At 37.0% G+C, this 19194-nt stretch overlaps 1 protein-coding gene across 2 annotated transcripts in view; it reads right to left on the reverse strand.

The window, feature by feature from the left end:
• The window catches only part of ZFYVE9 (zinc finger FYVE-type containing 9), a 53964-nt gene that overhangs the window by 33556 nt on the left and 1214 nt on the right, over positions 1-19194 (reverse strand). Inside the window, exons 2-4 of one of the 2 annotated variants that reach the window (XM_085067598.1) lie at positions 5172-5276; positions 775-825; positions 437-541 (exon numbers count right to left, since the gene is read on the reverse strand). In XM_085067598.1, the coding sequence (XP_084923724.1) occupies positions 437-506 (70 nt within the window). In that variant the 5' untranslated portion in view covers positions 507-541; positions 775-825; positions 5172-5276. The remainder of the gene's footprint in view (positions 1-436; positions 542-774; positions 826-5171; positions 5277-19194) is intronic. The other variant, XM_085067597.1, reaches the window with a different exon arrangement.

The following is a 19194-nucleotide window of genomic DNA, read 5'->3' on the forward strand; positions in this document are numbered from 1 at the left end:
AAATGTTCAACTTCCTTGACAGCAAAGAATTACCAATTACATTAAGCAAAAAATGTAGTGCTTTGAACATGATAACCTTCATTATATGATTTATGTGACCTAATAAAACATTTCTGCAAAAGAAGCTTAAAATAAGTTTTGCCTGATTTGTTTAAAATAAATTATTTAAATATTGTTATGGAGATCAAGCTTCACAAAACCTTTCTTTAAACAAATGAGAAATTTTAAGGTAAACAAGATGAATGGAAGCAGAAGAGAACACTATTAAGAAATGCTGAAGACATACCATGCAAAATTAACAGATGTTTTTTGTAAGTTCTGAAATTAATTTCCAATTCAAATGGCACAAAGGGTATCACAGATCTCCCCGTCTTCAACACTGTTCTCTGCAGAAGACATCTGATGTGCATCTACAATCTTGTTAGAAATGACTCACCTTCGTTTTGCTCAAATTCATCTAAAACCTTATCGAGGTTATATGCCTCTGCTTGGAAATAGTTCTCCATTTGTCAGGGAACGACCACCAGATTCTTGTCTGAACCTGCCAGAGAACAAATTACAGTCAGATGATTAACCTTCAGCCAGCAGTGTTCCACTATATATTGTCCTGATTTAAGGGGAAAAGCCCTTTGTAAATCACATTTTACATACATTACAGACATAAATCAAAAGTATTTTCCAGGAATAAAAATTATTTGTGTGCTTCAACTTGCTTAATTCAGATTAACAACCTCCCCAAACTTGCTCTGGATTTTATTGCCTCCAGTCTCTCACCTTGATGTGTCTGGCTAGCAAGATCACCATAATGGTAAGAGCAAAACTGCTCTGACACCAGTCTAAAAAAAACCAAAAAAAACCAGTCTAGGGAACCAGAAAGGCCAACTAACAAATCTGAAGACCTGACTTGCAGATCTGTGCTACCACCAATTAGTTCATGTGGCTTTGAACAAGTAGTTTAAACTCCCCATGCTTCTGATTTTTTAATGTACTGTAGGCTAGCAGTATTCTGTGTCACTCCTCATTTCCCTTGAGATGCTTCAAAGATTCATACTTGTAAAAGTTGTTAAGGGACTTAATGGGTGTTACTTCAATTGTGCTACCTCTTAAAATGTCTGCTTTAATAATCCTTGTTTCCCTGAAAGGCAGCCACTGGAAATCTAGCAAAATGCACAGAAGTAAATAGTCTCATCAAAAGATAATGCTCTCGGGCTAGAAAAGACGATGACAAGGGAGAAATGAGGGGGGAAAAAAAGCCAAAACCAAAGCCAAAAACCCAACCCTGAATCATTACATAACTATCTTCACATAATTAGTAATTTTGCCCTAACAGCAGCAATATGGACTCCTCACTACCAAAGTCTTGTAGCAACAAGACACCCTGATTCATTTTTTCCAAACATTCTCTACCAGCAAAGACATTTTCAGTGGGAAATGTGTGCCATAACCTATAAACCACAGAGAGACCTTGATTTGATCTGTTCTCTGAACATCATCCAAAACAGCCTTATTCTCTTCAGAGTTGGCTTTCACTGTTGTGAAATAAGGCAATGGAGGAGGAGAGGGTGAGAACCTTGTTTTGCAGCATGAAGCAGTGTTAGACTTGACAGCTCAATTAAAAATCTGCTTTTTTACACCAGATACCACACATCACTGGAAGTTCCCAATTTAAAACAATACTTTACCATTATCCCCACAGTATCTGGATTTGAGGAAAACATCAACCACCTTTATTTCCATTACCTCAACATTTTGTATTTACCAATTTACCAATTATAAATATTTACTGTACAACAGTTTTGTATTATTACGGGCAACAGCTGGAATTAGGTTATTGACAGAAAAAGACTGTGCATTAAAATATCACAAAATGCAGAGTTCAGGTTTTCAAGGTTAACTTCAAATTTGATATACATGGTTGTTTCAAAAGGTGAGCATGATACAACATAAATACCTTGTTATTTAATATAATCAGATTAAAGCATGTGTTAAAAGTTATATACAAAAACTAGTTAAAGAAAATGAATCTCACAGTAACTCAGAGTTGCAATAAGCATCAACAGAAAAGAGACCATCTGCAAAATATTTCAACGACAAACTGGACTTGCCATCTTACATACTCCCAGATTTGTTGTCTGTTCTGGGATTTGAAATTTAACTCCTTCTGTAAGGAAAAGAGATGATTTGCCATATCATTTACAGTGCACAGATGCAGAGATTGTAACATAAGCAATGGAAAAGCTGCCTACCTTGATCACAGGCTGCATTTCAGGAGTCTCAAAAAGTAAGACTGTTTAGTACAAAATACCATATAATTTCACAGCCATTATAATGTATTTAATTTACATTACAATGATAACATTGCTCCTAGCAAACAATTGATGAAGACATGTATAATTATTCCTAGGGAAAGTCCTGCTACTAAGGTCAATGATGCAAAGTGTATTTGTCAGTGAAGCACTGCAAGACTGAAAAATGTCATTAAAATTTTTTGTGCTCATGAGTTCCAACTGAAGAGAGAAAAGACCTTTTATATCACTACTGTTATTTCACTTGCTGATGTACCAGGATATCTGGAGAACCTTTTATTTTTAAACTCACAGTCACTAAGCTGACAGCCACTCTAAATGAGATCTCATTGTCTGTGCAGTAGGTATTTCTCAGAAAAGGTCAGCTGCAAATCTTCAGGTCTAACATCTAAAATTATTCTTATTATTATATGAAAGTACACAACAACCCCCCAAGCTTTTCTGCAAGTTTCTGCCAAGGGCAAAACACACTGCCAAATCCACAGAAGTCCTTAATGACCTCTCCTCTGTCTGACAGTAAAGGAGGATGAGTACTCATGTTCCTAAAAGATATCAGCAAGGCTTCCTGATCATCAGAAATTCACAAATTTGCCAGCTGAAGAGCTAATGCTTCAACTCTCCACAGCCAGCAACTCAAGATCAAAACAGAAAATAAAATGCTCTAACACAGCATGCTGTAATAATGGGGTAGCTGTTTTCCCTGTGGTTTAGAATTTAATTTTATTCTGAGTATTTTTATTAAATACTGAAGCTAAATAAAAAGCACATTCCTTTACAGGTCTTTTGAAACTCTTGACTGCCACTCACAAGTAACACAATAAAAGTTTGGAAGACTTCTAGAATTATTCTAATTCCAAAGTTCCCCTTCATACAAAGGCTGGCATGACATTTTTAAAGGATCCTTAATGGTTGTGAAACTCTGTAGTATTGCTCAAATATCCTCAGTCATGGCATGGAGAGAAGCTGATGAGCAAACACACAACTTAAACTCTGGAAAAGGGAAAATTAAAAACATGAGCAAAACAGAAAGGTTTCATGGTGAGTTTAGATGTATGCCACCAAAAAGGAAACACTTTCTAAACTAGTATATATTGGAATTAATAACACCAAGGAGACAATTTTGTGCCACTGCAAGGAAAAGAAGACATAAACCACCAATGAGTAAAAAACAGAAGTTTTTTTTCAAAAATACAGTCCTCCCTGCAAAGATTTGGCAGAAAAGACTAATTAGGGGGAAAACAGTAAATTTTTGTATTTTCCATAAGTCTGTATACAAAAAAGATTAATACAATGGTTACTATCCACTGGTATAGTAAGTCCAGAACCCAAGATCACTTGTTACCCATTGCAGAGTCATCTTCTGTCTTTCAGGGCAAAGAGCTAATTAAAACATGCAGCCTGTCAAATCAGATTATTTTCAAGCTCCTGTTGGATCACAGATCATGCATAATTCAGAAACTGTGTTTTACTTATCAGTTTCTTCATAACAACAGCATGGGCTTATCATCATCTTCATTTCTAAAACTTCAGAACTTATATTCTATGAAGCTTACATGCTCTACTCTCCCTTGATGTCTAAATACAAAGGTGCATGTACCAGAATGTGTGTGTCATATGTCCCCAGAATTGCTGCCCTTGTCATCATAGCATTCAGACATAACACCAACTTCAGCTGAATACTGGGGGAGGGAAGCAGAGAAGTGAAGGACAGAAAATCCTCCCTTAAAATTAGGTGTTATTCTGAACAGGCTTAGCCTTGGAGGCTGCCTCTCAACACAGCTCAGCTATCCCACATGCCAGCTTGCTCTTGGGAAATGAGCTGTACCAAGAGCCTGGCCTTGGGTTATACCTGCAAAGCAGCCAGACTCGAGTTTGTGTTGGTCTCTATGATAAGGAATTATGTAAGCCATGATCTTCTGCACTGCACATCCTAAATTATCCTCAAGATGTTTTCACCACTGGAACTGACAGCCTATAGTCTTTCAAATTGTCTTTAACAGTGGTTGATCTGCACACAATCACATTAAAAGACTATAATAAAAATTGCACTGAAACGAAATAATACTGACATAGAACTATTGGTCTCACAGCAAAGGCCTAAAAACCAGAGAGTATGTAAAGAACCAGAATAAGATCTCTCAGGATTTTCTGACATGTTGCCCTGTGGAGACTACTCTTGCAATATCAAACTGTGAACCCACAGGTTTCAGCAATATCTTACTGAAGAAAATGCTCCAATGGTTTATTATAGTCCTCACAAAAAATACCCATGAAAAGCTCCTGAGATGGAAGTCACAAAAGGGCATGATCAAACTGAAACCAAATATTGCTCATTCATCCTGATAAAAATCAGATAAAAATCAAAAAAACATCCTTATCCCATAGCATGACAGCATGAAGTAAAGACCCACTGGACAGACTGATTTATCAGGTCCAGTGCTCCTGAAGACTTCCTTCAACCCCAACAAACAATGGTCAAGTGCACATCTTGTTCCAGCTCCCTTCGGCGCTCTGTGTATTACCTGTCCCTGCAAGTCAGGCACCTCTGCTGTAATGAACAGTTTGTTCAGAGTTGAGCAATAGCTTTATTTAGAACTGATGAGATCTGTCTACAGCACAGACTGAGAAAGAAAGACTTTGCCCACCTTCCCCCTCTCCCAAACAAAATAAGATACAATCTTTGCTCTAAAGCAAGGCAATTACTCTAAGTAAAAATACTAAAAATACTCCATCATGGTCTACATAAGAGATACATCCATATACAAAGGTGTATGTATATAAATATATACCCATAAGAATACATAAAAAGGATTTCAGGTACAGAACTCTGAATCATTATATTCTGAAGCAGAACTTTCCTCTTACCTTTTTCTTTTATACATATGTTAAGAAACAAATGACCCTGTGCCTCCTCATGATGACTGCAGCACAACCAGCCAATTCTGCTGAATCAGGGTGTTCTACTTGATCCTAGAAAGAAAATACAAACATGTATTTTATGATTGGTAATTCTGCCACAAACCATGTTTTTTTCAACACATGACTGCAGCTAGCACAGGCATATTTGGCAAATGCTGCAAGCTTCAAATGATCTGCAGCTTTAAATTCAGAGATATGTGCACTATGCTACTATTGCTCTCCAATAGTCTGGTGAAAAATGTTGTTAATAAAAAACACATTGATAGCTACCTGTTGTTATTATTATTCTTCATTTAACTGTAAACTCTCAGTGTAACACAGCAACTCAACTGTCCTTGTATTCCTGATGACCTTGACTGCAACAATTTATAAAACTAGCCTCTGAAATCAATTATATCATACTACAATAGGCCTTCCAAAAATAAAGAGCTAGTAGCTTTGATACTCAACAAAAATTCACAGCCCTCTGAATTCTGTAAACTGTATTCATCAGCTTCCCACTGATTTTGTTACAACTAAACAAGTGGTTTTGTCTTCAAATTATTCCCCCTACAATCTTAGGCTCCCTTCATTTCCTAAAGGCTTCTTCTCACAAAACCCACAATAGCATCAACCTTCAATAGCAAGGAGGACCCAGGAGAAAAAAAAATCATCAGAAGAAACTTCTCTTCTTCAATCCACAGCATTTCTATAGGTCAGATCTCATTTTCCCAGGCTGCATCCTAACAGTCAATGTAACTCAACAGTCCAACACAGCTATGGGCAGAGAAAACAGAAACTGGTTTATGACAAACAGTGCAAAAAGAAAAGGAATGCGATAAGTTAAATTCATGTTCTAAGGTTTGCTAGCAATGGCATTTTGACCTGTTATGTAGTTGAAATATTTATTAGTGTTCTGATGAAACAGCAACATACATTGGAAAAAAATCTTCAAACTTCAGCAAATTGAACAACTAAATAAAAAAAAATCAGTTCTCCATGCCTGAAAGCAATATTCAGTGTTACACTGAATTTTTCCCAGGGTTGTTTATTACTCTTTTCAGAAATAAGCTACAGAAATAATTCCAGGAAACTAATGAACTGAACAGTAGCACTCTGAGTAGTACTGTTTCCAAACTCAGAATCCCACAGCTTCGGATGCCAGGAGAACTCTTCCTGTATACAAGTCAAATTTCTGATGCTATGTGTATTTCTACCTCTATAAACTAAAATGAATTTTGGTTATCTGGGAAATAGTAGATGTTATCTTATTACAACATTCTTCAGAGAGGCTTTACATGCATGCAAAAACAAAAGTGTAAGAAATTTAATTCCACCAAAAGGCTTCAGAACAAGGTTTTTCAAAGGGATGTGAAGTACATGTGGCAGTGGGGAAGGTTATCTGTACCACCACCATGTCTCCTCCTGGCCCAGAGTGCAGGAAAATGCTTCCATTTTCATGACCCCTTTGAAAAGTCAGATCAATTAATGACAATTAAGGCCTGTCAGCTGCATCACGAACATCACATGAACCAGTCATACATTAACCACAAAGCTCAGCCTTCCCTGATCAGAAACAGATCAGCCCTAGCAACCCACAGCTGAAACGTGCTGTGCTCACACCAGTGCTCTAAGCCAGCAAACCTTCTAGGCAAGCAATATTCATCAGGGCAACAGCACAGCTTTATTATTCCCTGGTTTTATTCTGCTCCTCTTTCCTGGTTCCATTCTTCCCAGGTAATGACTTTTTTGTCCGTAACCATTCAACACAGAAAAACACAGATCCAATCAGTCGCTGCCAGTCTCCAAAGGCAGCTTTGAAGAGATATTACCTGGAAGTCCTGGAGCTTTTTGTTTACAGTTCAACATTTACTCTCAGCAGCCATTTCCCCTTACAAAGATCAATGCAAAACTCAAAGCATGCTTACAGATATGAACGGAGTATATTGAAACAAAAAGTGAGTAAAAAAGAAAAGAAATTATAACATTTGGATTTCATCAAAAAAATGAACAAGTTGGTAACAGAGCCAAATTCTTTTTTCAGTAAGAATTTAATGTAAGAGAAGTATCTTTAAATGAAAATCAAGGACAAAAGGAATAACTACAAATGAGAGCCAACAATATTCACAACAACATATAACCTAGCAATTATTAGGTTTTCTCTGAATCACACACACTGCTTAAAAAAGAGTTCCATCACACTTGTAAAAATACATACATTTCCACTTAAAAATTATGGGCCCACCGAGACCTAAGATCATTGCAAATGAAGGAGGCCCAATGTCCCTGCTGTCCCAGTTTGCTACTTTGAGCATTTCAGTTTCTTATCTTTCCTGCTAATGGTTGGCTGAACTCCTCTGTCTCCTGCCCTACAGTGGTGTCACTCAGGTGCTGCTTTGGTTGTACCCTACATGTCTGATTTCCCTCAGGAGCTCCAAGAAGGCGACTACCAATTACTGCAAAAGCAAAACAGAAATTGAAGAGAAATTTGACAAGCAGAGACGTGCTCAGAATAAAGAAAGGATGAAGAATAGAAGAAAAGATCTCTAAAAATACAAAATTAGAAATATCTTCCACAAAAAAGAATGTAAAAAATGTTTACGACATTAAATGAAAGTAATCTGAACTAGCAGAAACTGGAATAGCTTATAATAAATGGAAAGAGACTGAAAAAGAAGCAATTTTGATACTATGGTAAAAAAATGCAAAAAATGCTCAAAGCATGAGGAGATGCTAAAAAATGCTTCCATCCACTGGCAAAGATCCAACTCTTAACTACACTACAGATCCTCTATAATGTGCTACCAGTGAGAAGATGCCTTTGAGTAGGCAGGGAGACATTTGCAGCCATTTTAAGGCACTTTGTTATTGCTAGATTAGTTGATCTCTGCATTATCTTAAATGCAAATCTAGATTTCAACACTGGTATCTTAACTTCCTACCTTGTCTACACTCTGGAAGTATCAGATGAGAGATTCAGAGACTACAAACAAGGAATGTGTTCAGGCCCCAGCTCTGCAAGAACACAAACTACAACGAGAAATACCATAGCAGGGAGTTACAAAAAAAGGAAATCACTTAAGAGTAGAGACAGGTAGAAAGTTTCAGGACACACAGCAGATGTGCAAATGAATTATTTTATCTGAACAATTAATAAGGAAGCTAAACCTTCACAAATGGAAAAGAGGGTTCTCCATTCAAGTAATGTCATGCTTGGAATAATGGTGATTTACCACATGCCAAACAATTTTGTCCCAAAAGATGGAGTTCATTCTGTCTAGTATTTGCCGAATTAAAGGAAGGGCAGGCATTACAAAGTGTCTGTGACACAGCAGAGCAATATCTGTCACACACCTGAAAATGCCTGCAATGGCAAGGACTTCAGATTAGGCCTCAAATTAAACATTTCAAAATTAAGTGTTCTATTAATAAATTAAAGTAGTAATCTGCAATGCAACCAGAAAAAAAAAAAAAAACCCTGTTCTCAAAACTCTAATTTATTAAAGAAGACTTGGCAAATGAGAACAGATTTTTTTAAAAATACATGGTCTATACCACAGTTCAGATTAGAAAAATCTCACTAAAACTCACCATAAATCCATTTAATAAGAAATACTAAATACAACAGCACAAATGAAATGTAACAAACATAAACAAGATACAGTCACTGCTAATCCTTTTCCTGCACCAAAAGCTCAAGATGACCAAGCATGTTTGCTGATGTTCCTACTACTCAATGTAAATGCACCCAAGAGCAGGCTGGGTGTTTTTCTGTGTAATACAACACCTTGTACCAGCTCACTACCCATGAATGCTGACGAAGATAAGCTATTGCAATGTTGCATTGGATTGTCTTTTTTTCCAATCAACTGAACAAACAGAGGTGGACAATGTTTAAGGCAGAACAGTCTCTCTAATTATTTCACCAATATTTGCATCTTTTCCCTTGACTTTCCCCCATGCCATTTTAAAGCCATTATTTTCACTTTTGTCTCCAGCCAAGTTTCCATAAGGAGACATTCACACATGCCTGAGCAGTAGTAAGGCAGTCAAAGGAGCAGCAACTTCAAAGCAGCATTATAGGAAGTATCACAGTCAAAAGTAACAGGGAGACAAGACAAACTACAGCAGCAGTATCAACCTTTGTGTTCAAGCAAATAAAAGCAGCCCAGCTGAAAAGGACACCTGCTTTATAACCACTTACAGTAGGAAAAAATTCCATTTCCTACCCTTTTTTACTATTTCAAGGAGAAAGCAATTGATTTGTTTTCCTGACACAAAGCCCAGCCTTGCCAAACAGCCTCAGCCTGCTGCAGAGGCCAGGCCTCAGCATCTGGAGACAGAACCAGCTCCTGCTTATGTAACTGCTTTTGACTGCCTGGAAAAGGATCCATCCCTGCTCTGGGGAAGAACAAATAGATAGGTTTACACTGCAGTGCTGCCTTCCACGCAAGTTTTTCCAGAGGAATACAGTTAGGGAAAAGAAAAAAAAAAAAAAAAAGGAGAAAATCCTTTCCTGAGCTTACTCATATGCTCGTAGAGGTCACGTCAAAATTTGGTGGTTTATGTGACTAATGTTTTATAACACTTTGTTTCATGCAAGCTCCAAGTTTAAAATACTGTAAACCACAAAAAGCTAGTGCAGAGTGCATTAAACATAAATTTAATACGAAATCATGTTTCTTAATTTGTGCACGGATTCCAAGTAATGTCATCAATGTAACAACACAGTTATTTTTAAAAATTAATCAACTGAACATACTGATCTGAAGCTGTTATTTATCTTTATTCAAATACAAACTAAAGTAAACATATAGAACAAGTAGGTTTATTGGACGATTTTTATGTTTTAGCAGTTGAGAAGATTTTGACTGTGATGTCCAACATATTTGAAGAATAAAATTATTTAATGCTGTGCACTCTGTATCTCAGAGCGGATTAATACTGGATTGTAATACTTTATGAATTTTTCTTCTTTCTAATGTAGGGTAGAGAGAAGAATGAAACCCAACTAGACTCAACATTGTATCAGATCTTTCTTAGATTTGGGCAATAAGGGAAGAACTGATTAAGGTCCCCTAGAATCTCTAATTAAAATCCTACAACTGCTAAGGAACTGTCCTTTTTATAAAGCCCACAAGGTGCTGACACTGTTGAGTGCCAGTGAGCAAAATCCATATCTGATAATAAAAGCCAGAACTGTCAAACAACCAGAATGGGACAGACCAAAAGGACAATGGGCAAGAAGGGAAACTGCTTTGCTACCATTTACCAGCCCATCAATTCCGAGTTGTAGCCACTGGGGAGAGAAGCTGCTGGAAGCAACACAGTTTATGCACTCAGCTGCTCTTTAGAGAAAGGACCATGTGAACAGGCAAAAACTCTGAAAGAGCACTGGAGAGGTCAGTCAGCCACTAACACCACCTTTATCAACAGGTTCTGTTTCCAACACTATTGTGGTCATCTCTGCTTATCTGATAACTGTGTAACGCAGCAGTATGCTAAATTCTTATGTGCATTTTAAAGAAATATCATAATCATAGACACTAAACAGTTACTATTTCTCAAATTCCACGTTATGTAAAGCTGGACTAGCATGCATCCCTGAAATAAATATGGCCTTTTATCTCATACTCTGTTCACCCTGAAATTATCTCTAAGTAGGTAACTTAATTCCCACTTTGTGCAGACCTTTATATTCATATCACACCAAACACATTATAAAACGCTGTTGTCAAGTGTAGCAAAGTTCCCTCCCACGTTTGTGATCATGATCTAACATCACTGCTGATGCTCACAGTGCATTATGTCTTAAGTCATCTGTAACTAGTAACTCACTCGATACAACTCAATAATCCATGGCAACAGTGTGTACTGAAACTGCTATTTCTGAGCATGAATCTCATCCATGCTGAGGTCCATTAACATGTTTGTAACAGTGCTGAGGGGACTGAGCACTAAACAACAGAAACAGGCAGTAACTTTGCACTTAGGTGCTCACTGCAAAGCTTTCTTCTTTTCCCTGATATTTTGCACCACTGATGCAATCAGTACATTTACCTGAAATTTATGTTAGACTTGAGGAAGTTTTAGTTATAATACCAAGTATAATTCTGCACCTCTGTTAGCACTCACAGGAAATAAAGACGTAACAGATAAAACCCAAAAACACTCGAAAGCCTTCATTATTAATGAGTTATGAGTATTAATACAGTTATCAGAAATCTTACAGAGCTCTAGGAACACCAGATTCTCCTAAACTCAGATGCAACATTTCTCAGATAGATCAAAACTGAGAAACCTCTGCCACTTGTTTTGTCCACTGATCTGGTGGTTGATTCTGCTCAGCCATGAACCCCTAGCCCTTCACCTCTCCTCTGCAGCCTGTAGCATACTCCTGTTTCTTCATCTGGAAGTCTCCTCCTCCCCTCTCACATTCCCTCCTCATGCACTTCTTCCTGCATCCATTTGTTCCCTCCCTATCCATGCTTTCTTCTTTCTCTGACAAGGAACAAATGAAAAACCCCAAGTTCCAACATGACTGTTGATTAATGGTATAAACATACCTGTAAACAACCTTATTAACCACATGAGATTAAGAACAGTGGGAGCAAACCCAACAGCAATGGTGATACATCCACTTTGCAAGTAGAAATGGAAGCCTTTAGACAGAATGGCCATCAAAAAAGCAGAAAACTACAAGGCTAAGATAACAGCCATATCCTAAGACACTGTCCTAACTGCCAACCTGCCTCCTACCCATCCTCATCATTATTTACCATCATCATGGCTCCTTCACAAATTCATTTAAACCCTCAGCCTTGGAGCCTGAAATACATTTTCTGACACATATCCACAAGTTTTGTTAACTACACAGGAGGCACTACTGGCTGTTTCCTCAAATTAGAAGGTACTATTACATTTAAAAGCCATCTGTACAGAAATGAAGCTTAATGAAAAAAAAAAAAAAATAGCCACAAGGGGTATTATAGGAAATGAATAAGGGAACAAAACCACTACATATGCATTTATCTACTGCCCGTGAGTCTCAACAAACAATTTTTAATTGGCATCGTAATAAACCCCACTTTCATTCTAGAGGAATATACAAAAAGAAAATCTATGAGCAAATTCCAGAAATGGGTTAAAATGCATTTTACAGGTGACTTGTTAAGTGAAACTAAGGTAAATACAATATAGAAGCTATCAAGCCAGTGCACCAATATAATTACTTGAAAGCAGAAAAGCACATAGGTGGACTGATGCTTAAGTAATGACCTTTTAAAGTTACATTTATAAGAGTCAAGAAAGAACCACGAAATGCATGAAATACGCTGGGGTTTTATGCAGCCTTCATCATTTATACAAAAACACAGTATGAAATTACTACAATCAATGCAATTTAATGTTTCAGCTAAGAGGCTGTTTCAATATATATGCTATTTAAAGTAATTTGTTAATAATATAACCTAAGAAATGGGCTTTGCATGTACTTTCAAGTTCACCAAATAAGAGATCATTAAAATATTCATTTTGAATTAACCAACACAGCATTTACAATGTACCTTTGTAACACAATGAGAACCAATATGCTCTGCTGGGCTATCAGTGTGGCTGGCAAACAGAAACAGCAGTTGTATACTGAAGTATAAACCCCAAAAAGGGCACAAAAGGCTGTGCCTTTTTCTACAAAACACAAATCTCAGAAGCAAGCTATTTCCAAGCCATAGCATGTATTTCATACAGTATACACTTCATACAGTATCACAGGAGAATGTGCCATTTCAAAGAGACTCCAAGATAAATGAAAAAAAAAAATCACAGACAAAGAGGGAACTTTCCTCTTACATTATCTCAATTCATATTAAATGCTCATTTATCTGCATTACAGGGCAGATAGGGAATAAAAAATTACATTGGCATGATTGGTTTGCCGGGTATATTTTAACCATGTAACTTTTGTGTCTCCTCCAGCCTACAAAGAAAACTCAGCATTCACAGCCTCAGTAATAAGAACAAGAGGACTTACATACTGGTTAAGTGTTCAGATGCTATCACTTTTCAAGTGTTGTATATTTAATTTCCTACAGAAATTAAGATTATGGGATCATATTGTTCATTTACTATTCTTTATGCTCACAATTTAAAAAATATATTTATATGTCATGAAAATTAGTATCTACACAGTAAAAACAAATCCAAGTGACTGCCCTCCAAGGGAAAAGCAAGCTGGTCTATGTATTTTGGCAGCAACCTGCTGAGCAATCAATACCCATATAGCTCTAGAAAAAAAAAAAAACAGACTTATGGTGTTATGTGAGAAAGACAGGATTAATGCAGAGAGGGAAAGAAGGAAAGAGATACTATGGGGCAAAAAGGATTTACATCTACAGAAAAACAAGATTCTTTCATTCCACAGATGGTAGAACAAAATGCTTGCTAATATAGTATCTCCAAGGACTTGGATACATATAACATCAGATAAGATTTCCACTATAAACTCACTCAACACATCTTCCAACTCAAATAAAACATACTTCTCTCCATCTCTGGATCATGTAAGAATTTCCCTACCACTTACAAAATCTTGCACAAACTCTAAAGAATTATGGGTGGAAAATAAGATGTAGCCATCAGAAATGAAACTGGAACAGAATGCCAGTGTTTCAGCTCCTTTATTACTGGACCAGCACACTGCACTGACTCAACTCAAGAACCACTGAACTCTTTAGAGCACCAGGTTAATCAAGCCCAGTTCTTAGTCCTCAGTATTGCATGGTGTCAGGCAACATGCTCCTTGGATCTGTGATGCACTAAAAAGACAGGTCAGCACTACCCCTACTCAGCAGCTGGTGGGAGTGACACGCAAGAAGAACTTTTCTCTTTCATAGCACACTTATTCAAGAAATCATCAGCATAGTTATCCACCTCTTTTCTGCAACAGACCACCGTAGCCCACTTGCCTTTGCTTCTACTCAACACCTGCAGAAAAACCAAACACGCACCTCTTAGCTCACTGCACTTCCCAATGTGGCAGAGAAACGAGATTAATTTCATTTTGTTTAAATTGATACGCAAAGCTCAGAGCTGCAGAACTTGAAGTGGCAATACATATTTAATTCTGCCAGGCACCTTCAGCAGATGACTGGGGCAGGGATTACCTTCACCCCCACACTCCTCACCAAAGTGCTCCTCAGAGATATTGGATGTGTGGCACACCCAAGATCAGAATGAGGTCTGAGCACCACACAGACCAGAGGAATCCACATCAACAGAAACTAGAGTTCGTATTTTACTATTAATGACACCAGTCTTCAACCTTCCTCTTAAAATACAATTTTTAAAAAAAAGAGAGAGGAAAAAAAATCAAAGTTGTTGAAGAAGAAATGGAAACAGTTGAGAGAACAGTTTCATTGACTGGGTGAAAAGAAATGCTAGAGAAGCAAAGTAAATAATAACTGAGAAATAAAAAACTCACAAATCTGGAAATATTGACAATTTTTTGTCATGGAATATCTTACAAACTTCCAATAATCTAACCGGCCAAGCAATAAATTCTATGCATATTCATATGATTTGCCAATTCTTCTTGAATTTATAGTAACTACATACACTACACAATCATTGTTTCAAACGGCCTGGCCTTTATTTTAGTGTTCCTAAATCAATCTTCTAGTTTCCACTTGGAGTGCAAGCAGGTAAGTCAACATGTAAACTGAGCTCAAAGCAGAGTTTTGACACAACAAAACTGAACCTGGAAACAGAAAAGCTCCTCTAATAGTCAGTGTCATTCACAGATAAAGAAGCTATTATGCGATTTAGAAAGCTCTTTGATCTTCTTCTTACACTGAACATTTACCAACTCCTTTCAAGTGCATCATACCACTTTTTGGAAAAAAGTGCCAGTGGATGTTCTTCCATCGATAATCTGCTATGAATCCACTAATGTATTTCACCCATATTACTTCCCTAAATAAAATTTTAAACTTAAGAGTAAAATAGAAATGTTGTACCCAAAGCATGTGTGTTCTATTGGGTTCTATTATTTATTCAAAAAACCCTTCAGTGTATCATAGAAGTAAACAAAAACTTTCCAATTACAGTGTGTTTTTAAAACTGCAAGAATCCAGAAGGCTGTTAAGTCCCACTAGGGTAGCTACAGCATTTCTGTAATTGATAGAGCCCACATGAATCTCTGATACAAGTATGGCCTAATTTCAATTTATCACCTGATAGGCAATGACCTCTGGATTCTTTGTATGCTGGGAAAAGGGAACGACAAGTTCCTCCCAGCTACTATTTTACTAACAAAAACGAAGGCTCTTCTGCAAAACTGCAGTACAAGTAGTCAATAAGCAAAATTCACAATGAAACACTACCAGTCAGCATGGTAATAATTTGGTATATGGCATTTCTTTTCTAACTCTTAACTGGACAAGGGATCTTCTCAGCACAAGCAAAGAAAAGCTCAAAACACTTTGAGCATCTTTGGCTGTGCCTAATTCCTCTGTCACTAATGAAGAATTGCTGGGAAACAGCCCTAAAATAGTTACCAAACTGAATTCTACAAGATTTTCACAGGTAGAAAATAGCAGAGGAAAAAGCATTTCCAGCTTTGTCTACATTAGGCTTTAGTGCTTTTTTGTAACTACTGTGAACATCAGTTCAGCTCAAGTCAGGCCGAAAAACAGGAAGATACCACCAAAGGCACATCTGCATTACTTTTTATATAAAGCCATGCCCTACACCAGGGCTCAGCAGCACTGGCTAAAGCATCAGCTGATGCCTCAAGCCTCCACTGGAAAGCTTTCCCCTTTGTCATTATGCTGGAACCAAACTGCAACAGAAATCCAAGTGTTTCGAAAAACTGTCAACTGGCAATACCATGTCCAAATGTAAAGCACTACTCAACTCCACCATGCAATCAAGCTCTTAAAAATAAAACTTCATCAAGCTTCCCATGGATATGAAAAGGAAGGGGAAGGGGCATAGGAAACAAGCAGTATGCAACGAAATTCTTGACAGACAAACCTAGGCAATCCTAGCAGAGCTGACTGGAATGCTTCTGGACCTTCAGTGTATTCTCTTAAACAACTGACACCACGGTGACCCCACTGATTCATAGGTAGGCTTGTAACTTCATCTGCCATCAAAATAGCAGAGATATAAGTAATAAGTTAACAATATTAACACATATAGCAAGCAAGACAAAGATGTTTCTATATTCTATATATTACACAGAGACAAAATATAGAGGGTATAGCTATTAGCATTATCTGCAAATGATTCCATATGAAAGTTGATTGTTTCTACTCAATAAACATAGAGACAAACAAAAAGCAATGAAAGTGGAAATCCAGCACTGAAGTCCATGTTTTCCTTTGCTCAGTGTATGCTGGGGACAAAGCATGTAAAAAGTTCAATATATTAACACCAAAACTTCATAACATATGCTCATATGTCGACATATTGACATTTCCAAATTAACAGATTTCACGTGAAAACAAAACAGTGTTAAAGTTTCCTAAAGCTCTCTTTTCCCTGGCCTTCATAGCTAACACAACTATTGCCTTAGTTTATCCTCAGGCTGAAGCTATTCAGAGAGCACTGCAGCTCCACACTTCCCAAAACACAGAGGATCTACAGGTTGTGACTCCACACCTGTTCTTCACATCGTTTATCACCTTTCTTTTTTACCATTTTTTTTACTGTAACAGAACTATGCCTGTGCAAATTTCAACTGACTGGACTTGCTTCTTTACATCCCCTCTCCCTTGAGCAGATCTGGATGAAAGAACAGGGAAGGAACAATTTACCTTCTGTTGACTTCCTTAAATTCCTGGCTATGCACTGCTTGCCTTTCACCCATGTTTTTAAATTAATTAGATTTCTTTAGTAACTACCTTTAAAATAGTTTTAGTGACACTTTATAGATTTCTTCTGCCATTCATGTTAAGCCTATTTGATGCTGATGTACTACATGGAAGGCTGTTATTTCTGAAAAATAAGTACTAATATTAGCCATTATTGGTTATCTGCTTATCTCATGCAGCAATACAACAGTAATATAATTACTGATGGAACAATCCAGTAATAAACTAGACTGGAATTATTTAGGGAAAAAATACATGTAAACTCACATTAAACATACTTTTCCTATTCTACCTGACTGGTATGGCAATCTGAGTAGCAGCTTAAGTGAAACTCAGCCAAACAAATAGTAAGTAGGAAAGTACTTTACTTGTCTGTAAAAATAAAATTATTTATAGAGATAAGACAAGTAATTACTCTTTACATATAAATTACATTTGTGTGCATTATGATAAAGGTCATTTATTTTTATCAAACTGATTTTTCAGTGTGCTATTCTTTTGATAACCATATAGCACGTTTTGCTCTAGTCATTAGTCAAAAAAGTTGTATCAATATGTACCCTGAATTATATTTTTCCTGAATTCCAATTCAAGTAGAAACTACTATCTCAATGAAGGATCCTTGATACATATTTTATAACTTCCCATCCATTTATATTAACTGATACAATTTTCCCAGTATTGCAAGATATAGCCAACACTTCAAGCCAACACAGAAGTAAAAGCTGTCCCTGTCACCTAAAACTCAATACCTTCAGTTAATTTCAGCTACTTACTTTTGACTTTCTATTTCTTATCAATACAAAAAGCTTTGTCAACTTGTACTATCACTGCACCTTTCTCGATGCTTTACAGAAACAACAGGAGGGAAAGCCAAGAATGTTAGTTCACATTTCTATTAATTTCCAAGTCCAAGTCTCATAAAGAATTACAAAAAGAACTATAAACAGGCCACCTTTCAATTTCTTTAATCTCAATCACATTACAAAAATAAACATTATCCTTTATATAACACTTTCAAAGAAGCCTATGAATACACTGGTGTCTTACAGCAGTGTTCTGGAAAAGATCACAGATTCATCAGCACACAGACTAACTGTGCATTGAAACTATTATCCCTCAGCTGATTTTCGGTCAAGAAAATCGATTTTATTTGGAAGATTCTCATCTTAGTGCATCAAAAAGATTTTTGTGATCAACAAAACATGAACACACAACTCCTTCCCAAAACCTCTTTTTAGTCAACTTGAATTCTAAAGCAAAACACCACTCAAATCCTTTAGCAAAATAATTTCTAGGTAATTTTCTATTGATAGCCTACAGATTGAAAACTAGCAAGCTGTTTTCTGCCAAAGCTGGCACAGCGAGTGGACAGACTACAACAAACATCAAAAGCTTATCATGCTTTGGCCACAAGTTTTAATACTGCATCTTTGTTCAGTCTCCACCTTTGTTCCCTGAGACAATCACAGCCAGACTTTATGCCAAGCTAAAAAAACTGTATTTCATCTCAGCCTTAGCCCCAGGCCTCAGATCCTGAAATGAGTGTGTGTTTGAAAGTATTTAATCCCCAGCCTCGTAACTGACTCAAAGCTAACACACAAAAATAACACCCAACATCAGGAGTCAGCACGGCACTTTTGGGGTCGGTTTCCTCCTTTCTCACACACCAAAGGAGGCACCATAAAGCAATGCAAATAAATCACAGTGTGTCAGAACATGGTAACTTGTTCAGGGTTGATCAGGGCTTCAATTAGAGAGGGAGGCTGGTTTGAAATTTTAGACCCTTCTTCAGCTTCCATTTCAGATTCCCTTAACCTCCGAAGAGATTTTTAATTTTGTCTCTCTTGGGTCAAGGAGACTGTTCTTTTCATTTTGCATCACATGCTGTAACTTTATAAAAAGAAGCACACTGATGGTTCAGGCAGTAACAAAGGATTTGAATGTTTCAGCCACTGAAGGTGCATCTAAAATCTGGATTTGTTCCATGCAATCAAAAATTACTTGCTAATAAAACTTAATTACAACGTTTTAAAACCTTGCCTAGTCAGTTAAACGCTGCCCAAAGAAAATAAAACCTTTTATTCAAGTAAAGCATCTTTTTTATTATTACTATT

The sequence above is a fragment of the Lichenostomus cassidix genome, chromosome 8 (assembly GCF_008360975.1).
Source record: "Lichenostomus cassidix isolate B80296 chromosome 8, HeHo_3.0, whole genome shotgun sequence".
Taxonomy (NCBI): domain Eukaryota; kingdom Metazoa; phylum Chordata; class Aves; order Passeriformes; family Meliphagidae; genus Lichenostomus; species Lichenostomus cassidix.